Source organism: Chanodichthys erythropterus, chromosome 11 (assembly GCF_024489055.1).
Source record: "Chanodichthys erythropterus isolate Z2021 chromosome 11, ASM2448905v1, whole genome shotgun sequence".
Classification (NCBI taxonomy): domain Eukaryota; kingdom Metazoa; phylum Chordata; class Actinopteri; order Cypriniformes; family Xenocyprididae; genus Chanodichthys; species Chanodichthys erythropterus.
This window is the reverse complement of record NC_090231.1, coordinates 58,956,001-58,967,040: the sequence shown is the minus strand read 5'-3', so window position 1 is coordinate 58,967,040 and position 11,040 is coordinate 58,956,001. Positions and strand designations below refer to the sequence as shown.

The window sequence follows — 11,040 nt, the reverse complement described above, 5'->3', positions numbered from 1 at the left end:
TCAAAATGCACGCAATGCCTGTTCTTAATACAGAAAATTTGTACATTTTCCAGAACAACATTCCAGAAGTCGTCTATAAACCATTGGTTGAAAGTGTGTGCTAACATATAATTAAACATCTTAGTATAGGAACCGCATTGTGGGAATTTTTAGGGAACAAACACCTCTACTAGTGCACTAGAGGGAATTTGACACCCCTAGAAATTACCGACTTCTTTGTCAGAGCCTGAATACTGAACTAGGGAGCTGATTGAGACACATTTATTCTACAGCTCTTTGGTTTGAAAACAGCAACACTCTTATGTCTGGCACAAACCAAATATGCCTCAATACTCATGTAATGCCTACTACAAGAGTCCAGCGACAAGCAATTTGCCTGTCCACACCTGACACGACCAAATCACAGCCAATCAGAAGAGCGTGTGGGCGGAGTCTCTCTGCAAGCACACGGCACTTGCAACCAAACGGGTAAGAATTCACAAACATTACACCATTTTACATTATTAAAAATACATATGAAGTGACTGAAAACAATCTGTCATAGAATACACTAGTTTGTTCACATTCAATTCTTGTTTCCTTTTATTTATTTTTCAATATCTGAGGTGAATTATCCATTGTTGTTTACAGAACAGCTATAAAGGTCACGCAAAATGATATTCAAACTAGCATTAGAAGCTTTTAACATTAAATAAAGCACATAATCAGTACCTGAGATTATCATTGTCATACTTTGATTTTGTTCCAGCCCCGACGTCACAGAAATAGTATCAAATATCGTTGTCGCGGCTGGTTAGAACAAAAACTCTGATTAACAAGGAAAACACACCTTTTATTGTGCGTCGCGTTACAAAAACTGATTAAAGGTGGAGTAGGCAGTTTCTGAGAAACGTGTTGAAAGTGGATCTGACTGAGCCAATCAGCAGTAAGGGGCGTGTCCACTCATGATGGGGGAGGTGCCTGTGTTGCATAACATGTTTGTGACTTTAGGGGCGGAGCTATCAAGATAGGGGTGTTATCTTTTGAATAGGGGTGGTTTCAAATATCAACAGTGTTTCTCAAAAATTGCTTAATGCACCTTGGAAACATGGAAAGATTCTTTTATCGCGGCTTGTCACACCTGGTTTGGACATTTGAATTTAATCTTTTAAAGGGCAGCTTATTGCCACTGCAGTCTCCTTTGAATTTCTAAAGTTATAGGAAGCTTGAGAGGAGTGAAAGATGCAGAGGTGCATGTTGTTAAATGGTTCTGTCAGCATATGTGTGTTGAAAATTAGAATGAAAAGGGATAAATCCAAACGGTTGCTTGGCAACCCTGAATCATGCTGATTTTGAGGGTTTGGAGGTGTTTTATGTGTGTGTAGGGGTATAAAGTATCGGGTGATTCAGAGTCATCACAAGCAATCCATATATCCGTGTGTGTGAGTGTAAGACAGATTTTTAATAACCTCAGGGAGCTATGATCACCATTAGAGCCAAAAATTTATAAGACTTCAGCTGTTATTTTATGGAAAACTCAACTGACACATGTAAACGAATGAGCAACTGCTGCAAATAAAGCATTTCTTCACGTGAGGGCGTATCTCGCCCGCTGATAGTCTTAAATTGCTGGTGTGTGTGCAATGAAGTTAATGTACCACAGAGGTCTTCGGGGCATCTGGGATGCATTTGTCACGCATCATCAGTTAAAGCAGATGAGCAACATGCACTAAAACCCTTCAGCACCCTCCTGTTGGGATAATGAGGTCCTGCCATGTTCTAGTTTCTTTCGCTTAATAAAGCAGACATGAGAGCTAAAAGACAAAACGGTTAATTTGGGAGTTTTATAATAAAACACATGGCGGAATGTTTGAGATACGGCGTCAGGCTGTTTTAAAATTGCACAACTTTGTTTCAGAGGTCAACATTGATCCAGGGGTTGTATGTGCTGAATTTATGAGTAATAAATGGAGGTCGTCAATATTCAATTAAAAATGACTATTAGGAGCACTGCAGTATAACCTCAAAAGGAGGAAGGCTTCTCGACAGACAGTTGTACTAAACCGTTCGGCAAATATATGGCTTTTACAAGAAGGATAGTGAAGTAAGTAAAAAATGGCTCAAACTCCTGAACCGTCAGGCAAAGACTCAAGTGTCTTTTATCGCTGGCTCGAGGCGGACAAAATTCAAGCCTCGGATTTGAAATTTTCAGGCATTTTTTGAAAAACCTATATAGGCAAACTAGTCCTAGGTTTTTAGCCCAGTGCAGCGAGATTCTCCAGACTCTGATCGTCAATAATTATCAAAAAATTGAATTTAATTGAAATTTCGATTTATGGTCCTTAAGGGCCAAAACGTTTGCGGTGGGTAGAGCCACTTTTACTAAAATGGCTATAACTAATGAACAAATTGAAATATTTTCAGTAAACTTGGTACACGTATGTATGAGTTCAATCTGAAGTCACAGTAAAAAAACAACAATTAAAAAAAACCCACGAATGACCACTTGGTGCCACTATAAATTGAAAAAAACCAAAACATGAAAACTGCTCTAACTACACAACCGTTAGTCCGATTGACTTGGCATGCAGTGTCTTGGTCCAAGGACCCGTGATTGTCTATGAGGACATTGACCAATGAATTTTGAGCACCTATTAGACAGTTAACGAAGGCCGATTGGAACGAAACTCGTTGGGCATGTTTGACTCATGGCCCTAGGTCTGTAAGAATTTTAAAAGAAATCAGCCACTAGGTGGTGCTAATGAGTTTTACGCTGTAATCATGTGGGGTTTCACACATCCTCACAATATGCATATCATTTGATAGATCTCCTCATACTGAACAACTTTGTAAGGAACCACTGCTGTCAATCAAATATATTAAAGGGTTAGTTCACCCAAAAATGAAAATAATGTCCTTTATTACTCACCCTCATGTTGTTCTACACCCATAAGACCTTCGTTCATCTTCAGAACACAAATTAAGATATTTTTAATGAAATCTGATGGCTCATTGACAGCAATGACATTTCCTCTCTCAAGATCCATAAAGGTACTAAAAAATATTTAAAACAGTTCATGCGAGTTCAGTAGTTCTACCTTAAAGGTGCCGTAGAACGCGTTTTCAAAAAGATGTAATATAAGTCTAAGGTGTCCCCTGAATGTGTCTGTGAAGTTTCAGCTCAAAATACCCCATAGATTTTTTTTTATTTAATTTTTTTAACTGCCTATTTTGGGGCATCATTACATATGCGGCGATTCAGGCTGCGGCCCCTTTAAATTCTCGTGCTTCCCACCCCCCCGAGATCGCGCTTGCCTTGAACAGTGCATAAACAAAGTTCACACAGTTAATATAACCCTCAAAATGGATCTTTACAAAGTGTTCATCATGCAGCATGTCTAATCGCGTAAGTACAGTATTTATTTGGATGTTTACATTTGATTCTGAATGAGTTTGATAGTGCTCCGTGGCTAAAGCTAACATTACACACTGTTGGAGAGATTTATAAAGAATGAAGTTGTGTTTATGAATTATACAGACTGCAAGTGTTTAAAAATGAAAATAGCGACGGCTCTTGTCTCTGTGAATACAGTAAGAAACGATGGTAACATTAACCACATTTAACAGTACATTAACAACATGCTAACGAAACATTTAGAAAAACAATTTACTAAGATCACTAAAAATATCATGAATCATGTCAGTTATTATCGCTCCATCTGCCATTTTTCGCTATTGTTCTTGCTTGCTTACCTAGTCTGATGATTCAGCTGTGCACAGATCCAGATGTTAATACTGGCTGCTCTTGTGTAATGCCTTGAACATGGGCTGGCATATGCAAATATTGGGGGCGTACATATTAATGATCTCGACAGTTATGTAACAGTCGGTGTTATGTTGAGATTCACCTGTTCTTCGGAGGTCTTTTAAACAAATGAGATTTATATAAGGAGGAGGAAACAATGGAGTTTGAGACTCACTGTATGTCATTTCCATGTACTGAACTCTTGTTATTCAACTATGCCAAGATAAATTAAATTTTTAATTCTAGGGCACCTTTAATATTATAAAGCGATGAGAATATTTTTTGTTCACCAAAAGTGGCAGAAATATTACTTACTTTTCAAGATGACATTTACTGGTGAAAATTCCTACTTTGGTCATACTTCAAGACTACAATCTGTGATTCTGAAGTACAGGATCCACACCGGTGCGGTGACTGACAGCAAACATTAGATTCATTGGCACCGACGAGCTGATGCACAAACAGATAATAATTATGCATATCACTGCAATTGCAGGTTTCAAACAGAGATGGCGACAAAGAGGCAAATCTTACGGACTACAGTTTTAATTGGTTACATGCTTGATAAATAAAACGTAAAATCTTTTTGCGCAAGTGCTTAAAGTCCTTAAACCCCGATAACTGCTGCTTGCAGCTATATTTAGTTTTTTCAAAATGATTATTAGCACAGAATGTGGAATCAGCTTTTTATTCCAGACATTGAATTTAATCAGTTCTTCCACGTTCACTTTATATACACAGACATCCACATCGAATGAAGACTTTAAGAACCGTAATAGTGCAAGACTCTTTCATCAGTGGGTTTGAGGATCTTCTTGTCTGCCATGTTAACCACCCATCCAGGTGATAACCCAAAAAAGATCTGACGAGGATCCTTTCTTTGGACTAGCATCTCAAATAGTTTATCCGTCGTGATGTCAGGTAAGGTGTAGCCATACTTTTTAGCCAGATGTAGGCGTGCAGCTTGGACTTGATCTGGGTCTGCGAGATATCCACGGTTATTGGCATCTGTGTAATACGGAAGAAGGTCTTCACCGGGCAGCAGGCGTTTGGGTATGGGTTCGCCGGACATGAGGAAGGGCACTGGTTTGATGAGGACCTCTAAAACACACACACAAATCTTATTATTATCATCATCTATTACCAAGAAGATCCCATGAGCCATTGGATTGTAGGGCTGGGCGATATGGCAAAAAAAATATGATCACACTATTTTTCCCCCGTATTAATATCGATATTTTTCACAATATATAATTTGATAATGCTGCCACTTTTGAAATACGCTTTGAGACTCATTTGTTTGGAATCAGTAATTCGGAGCACATATCAAACTGCCAAAGTCACGTGATTTCATAACCAGGGTTGCGTGTTTACCGTCTTCTCAGGCCCATTTAGTGTCTTTATTTTAACAAGCAACGATCGACAAATTTAGAGATGTTTTGGATTGTTGGTTAAAGTCACTATATCATACGCAGCTTTAATGGACATTCGGCTCTATATTATACAGTGTGTGAGCACGGATTAGGAGAGAGAACAGATGTAAATCGCAGACGGCGCATTATGCGTCTTTTTGAGCAGGCTTTAGCTACTTTCCATTGAAACAGTTGCAGCACCGGGCATAAATGTTTTGAAATGTTTCAAAATGTCAATGTTTCACCGCTAGGTGATCTCTCTGAACATCTGGACCAATGTCTGTATATGATTATTACCTGATCTCAGATCAGTTTTAGACATTTGTTGACATTTAATGACACATTAGTGTAATAAAAAGGAAGAGTTGCAGTTGCAACCTTATGGCATTATACACTTCTTTAGCTATTTTCACATGACAGTGATTATTCCTCCGCATGCCTACATTGATTTCTGTAGAGTCTAGCGTGATTATATAGAAAAACATAACAAAACAAAAAAAGCAGTGCAGTGGAAAGGAAAAACGGCCCCTTAACCCTTGCATGGTCTTCGTTTGGGAAGTACACTCAGGGTCTTTGGGGTCTCCAGAGACCCCAGGCAACAAAATATAATTTTGTAACAAAATAATTGTAATGTAATTTTACTCTGTTTATTAATGTTTTTACTCAACATTGCAGAGCTCCACTACTTGCTATTTGACTGACTGAAAGACATCTTTTCACAAGTATTTTTCAGCTGGATTCATATCTAAATATTATGAAATCACAATTATAACAATAAAAGCTATTTTTTTGTCAAAGTTTAGTATTTTTTGTAATAAAAAAAAAAGTTTTTCAATATTGTTACATTATGATGAGACCCCATTTAGAAAATGGACAAAATTCATCCTCAAAATGAACATTATTGAAAAACTTGTCTTTCAGTACAAAAAAAAAAAAAGCTAAACTTTGACTAGAAAGTCATTTTTATTGTCATAATTGTGATTTCATAATATTTAGATATAAATCCAACTGAAAAATACTTGTGAAAAGATGTCTTTCAGGCAGTCAAATAGCAAATAGTGGAGCTCTGCTGCCATCTACTGGTAACAGTGATAATTTTTTACTGTTAAAACTATCCCCATGAATGAAAGTTAGAAATGTGGGTCTTTTATAAAGTGAATTTTACATAAAAAGCTGGTTTTGTATAAAACCTATTCATGAAAGATTTTTATTTTATTTATTTATTTAAAAGATATGAAAAATCCTCCAAAAACTGCACAAATATGAAGTAAAAACATTAAGAGTGTAAATTTACATTTGTTTTAAAAAAAAAACAACTATTTTGTTCCAAAATTACATTTTGTTGTCTGGAGTCTCTGGAGACCCCAAAGACCCTGAATGTGACTTTTTTTCTACACTAACATAAAAACAAGATATTGCTCCAATTTTTTTCATTTGTAGAAAATAAGTGAAAAAAGTGAGTGTAGAAAGTGTTAAAGTTTCATGTCATTTGCCTGATCTGTCTCAGCTGCTCATCATACCTAAACACACAAATGATCCAGAAAATGACTAGCAGCATGTGCACCATTTTCACTAGTACATTAGATATTGTTGCACCAATGAGATTTAAAAAGGTTAGACAGAAAAATACTAGTCACGCTATCAAAAGAGAAACCCGTAATCTAGAACGCAAATGGAGACAAATTCGTTTAGTGTTCAGAATCACGTGGAAAGAACATTTTAACAAACGTTGAATAAATTTCAACTTTTAAAATTGAGATTAACATTAAGAATTTACTTTTTTCAACAATTTCCTCAGCTTTCGTTTCGGCTCCCTGCAAACTGACTGGCTGTTGTCGCGTTTATTTCAGCTGTGTGACTGACTGCTAGGGTAAATCATAGAGTTCGACATAAGTCTTATCACGATCTGGATATGATGTTGTTTGTCGCCCAGCCCCACTGGACTGATCTGTATGGCTGACCACTGCACTGAAATCATGACTTCTGAATATGTAACAGAGTGCAGGAATACTGACGGAGGCTGCGGGGATCGTAGTAGCTGGTTGTGATCACACCCCCATTTCGCTCAACGGCAGCAATGGCTTTCTCCGAGGCAACCTGGACCTCCAGGTTTACTTTTGCACAAAATATATCAGCACCCTGCAACAAACACACATACACACTGGCTTCAATGAAAATGACTTGGATGAATAAACTAAACAGATTTCCTTACAGATTTGCTCCTGTCCTGCAAGCTTTATTTCCGAACTGCTTCAGCCTGTGATCTTCTAGCGATCCTGAAGAGCTTGATTAGCCGGTTCAGGTGTTTGATTAGGGTTGGAGTTGAACATTAGCTGCGTCCCTGTTCAGATGCTGGATTCTTCCCATGGGACAAAGGCTGTCCCAATTCAAAGACTTCATCGAACGCGGCCTACAAATGCGTATTCCGGGGCTGCTAAGGACAGAACGAGTGGATCCTTCGCAGCCTAGCCTATCCCAACTCCAATTTTTAAGAGAGAAAATGCCAGATTAAACTTTTAAATCCAAGTATTGGGATTCACTTACTCAAGTATCTAACGATACAAATGTACACAGAATAATAATTAAAACAAACTGAGGGAGTTCAAAAGTTGTCATATCTTACTAAAGATGCGATTTTATAGTTTACACTTTTTCAGCGCTGTTGGTACTGGATGTATTTTTTCCATTCATTTTACCCAGAGGGATTTCATTAAAACTTAACAAAATTGGACAAAAATACAGATTTAGTAAGAGAAAGAACTACAATGAAGCATTGCGAACAGCATAATCAAATTAAAAACGACGGTGAAATATAAAACTGCTCATTTACTAATGTTGATTATATAGGAAAAAAATATATGTTACATTTATTGCAAAATATGCTTATATATTTAAGTATTTTTAGAGCATTATTTTGGTGTGTTTTGCCCGTTTCACCTCTGATTGGTGGAATGTCTGTACAGCATTATGGGTAATGTAGTTTTATACCACGAATTCTGCTATTAAACACAATTATTTTAAAACTGAGTTGACAATGCAGGCTGACGGCTTCAACAGAAGCAAATACCATCGATTCACAACCTGATAGCTCACAGTATTGCTGTCTTTATGGTTTATAAGTTATCGTTCAAATCATGGAGAAAATGAATGGAGTTTTTACTTCCGAAACATGACTGTTTGACTCTGTTATGTACAGAAAAGGACCGAGGTGAGCATATTTAGACAACCCTGTTTTGTTTTCAGACAGTTGAAATATTTTTCAAAAAAGTCCAGTACAAACATTATCGCCACTCGTTTCATTTAACATGGCTTGTGTCCTTCGAAGGATGCAGCCTCTGAATTGGGACGCAGCTAGTGGGTAAAGTTAAGGACCTCCGGCGTAAAAGATACTCCCATAAATTAAGAAGTGCTTAAGCGATAAAAGAAACGAAGTGCCATTCCAACACACACACCTCATCAATGAGCTGAACGCCATAGTCTCGTTTCAGAGGCTGGATCGTAACCCCTCGGCCGTTGACGAGTTGGGTCAAATCGATGGGTTGCGTAGGGTCGATGCGACCCAAATCTATGAGGTACTGGAGTCTGCGCAGGGATAGCGGAGGAAACTGCGGCCGGCGGCTGGAACCGATAAAACACACAGACGGGACACGATAAGAACAGAGCCGTAAAAGATAAAGTTAAGTATGTAGCAGACCATTTTACCTGTGATTGGCATTGTAGCCGTATTTCGGGATGATCAGATAGAACGGGGTCTGTCCGCCCTCAAAGCCCAGTCGCGGTCGATTGCCACGCTGCCGTTCACCTTTATGCCCCCGTCCGCTTCTGTTGCCTCCGTGAATCCCGCGACCTCTGCGCTTCTCCTGTATGGTGAGAAGATATCAGGGTTTCTGCAGGCTTTATGAAGGTAAATTTACACGTCAGTATCGTGTTGTAATAGTAATAGTTGCAAACATTTGGGATATTGTAAGTACTCAAGTGAACAAAATAGACAACACTGGCCTAGTGGTTTTTGGATATTTTACTGTAGAAATATATTGCACCTTTAAGAGAAACTGAAGTACGAAAGACAATCTCAAAAACGTGGTTTGAAACCACCTTTTTCCTATCATCACAAATATGATGTAACCAATTCCGTCTAATCGGTCCAGCGACTGTTTTATGATGAACCTAAAAGATCACTAACATTATGTTTTGTGCCATTGCTTTGGCAAAGTAATCTGTCAATCGAACAGATAACAAAATCGAGACTGGATATAGCTTATTTCGCACTTTGACAGTCGGTTTGAGACATACATTTGAGTATTGTGTGTATCTTAGTTGACAAAATAAAATAATATGCTTTGAAAATCATTTTAATGCATATTTTTTGAACCACACAAATTATTGACTGCAGGGGGATGCAAAACTGCCATAAAATATGGATTCTTGTTTTCTGTGAAATTGATCAAAATGAAGTGTGTTTATGATTAAAACATGAATATCAGAAAAATACACTTAATTCAAAGAGAGATTTTACATGTTCTTGTTTTAAGCATAAACAGCTCGGAAATACTGAGATATAAAAAAATTCTGCAATGAATGAAACATTTATTTCTATAAATTTATTAATTTAAGACTTTCTAACTAATTTAATGATAAACAATCCTTCATGAATTTCTCGCCTACAACAACTACTCTCATTTTAAAACTAATACAGCAAAAAAAAGTTTTTTTAAATGATAAGAAGTCGCAACTTCAGTTCTGAGCATCTGATCATGCTCTTTAGCTAGCACGCTAACATTTATAACGTCTCGCAGAAGAATAAACTTACATCTTTCTTTGCACCCGGATTTGGTCGAAGGTTCGCGAGTGTAATTCGAGGTAGATTCTTTACTATGTCGATGGTTTTCGCCCCTGTTGTCTTGGTCACAGACATTATAGAGCCAGAGAAATGCTAGTCAAGGGCAGATGACATGGGGATACCCACGTGGTACGCTAAACCGGAAGCACATGCGGGACCAAACAATAATAAAAGTTACATATTTAGATACACTGAAACGTAATTATCAAACATTATGGTTACAAAACAGATATAGAACTGTGACATATAATTATTAACCATTTTTTGTGAAGCATCCTCAGTGAATGTCACAATGGTGGAGGTCAGATTGATTTTTCCGTATTAATAATGTTCAAAAATAAAAGTAACAATAAAAATGTTAATGTTTAAGTATTGTAATAGTTTACTTCTGATATCAAACACGGACTCTGTTCTAAATAAATATAACAACCGAATCATCATAGCCTGTATCTAAAATGGATTTCCAATACATAAAATGGGAAAACTAGGGTTGCAGGTTCCAGGAACAGTTATTAGGATTTCATGTACGGATTAATAAAGCATCAGATAAGACAGTAATTTGACCTTTAAACCTAAATTGCGAGGTTGGAGCTATGGGTTGGAGAAACGAACGAAGCGTTTCGAAACTTTGAATCAATTGAGTTGATTCGCAAAATGATTCAGTGTTTCGAAGCGCCTGAAACGCCACACGCTGGTGACCCCTGCTGGACAGAATAGTGTAAATGCAGCGAAAACTCAGTCAAAACATGCATAAAGACACCTTTTACAAACCAATTACGATGTTTAATTGAAGGTGCATCTATTAACAAATCATCTATTACCAATACATAAGTTTCTCTACAATATGAGTTGTTTTGTTCATTTGTTTTATATAAAGCTTGGTTAATCAGACCTGCAAGAAACTTTTAACTACTCTTCCTTTTTTTATGTGTCATTATGTCCACAAATGCATAAAACTGTCGAAATTAGGTAAAACCATATAGGCACTGGTTCATGCCCCTATC

The 11,040-nt window shown here is 37.4% G+C and overlaps 1 protein-coding gene across 1 annotated transcript; it reads right to left on the bottom strand.

Moving 5' to 3' along the window:
- Positions 1-2,484: 2,484 nt before the first annotated feature.
- mrpl15 (mitochondrial ribosomal protein L15) lies at positions 2,485-10,166 on the bottom strand. Its single transcript, XM_067401580.1, has 5 exons — positions 10,007-10,166; positions 8,899-9,056; positions 8,649-8,814; positions 7,212-7,335; positions 2,485-4,885 (listed from the first exon to the last, which is right to left on the bottom strand). The coding sequence occupies exons 1-5, from the start codon at positions 10,109-10,111 to the stop codon at positions 4,548-4,550; spliced, it is 891 nt and encodes a 296-aa protein (XP_067257681.1). The 5' UTR covers positions 10,112-10,166; the 3' UTR covers positions 2,485-4,547.
- Between the last annotated feature and the right edge of the window lie 874 nt (positions 10,167-11,040).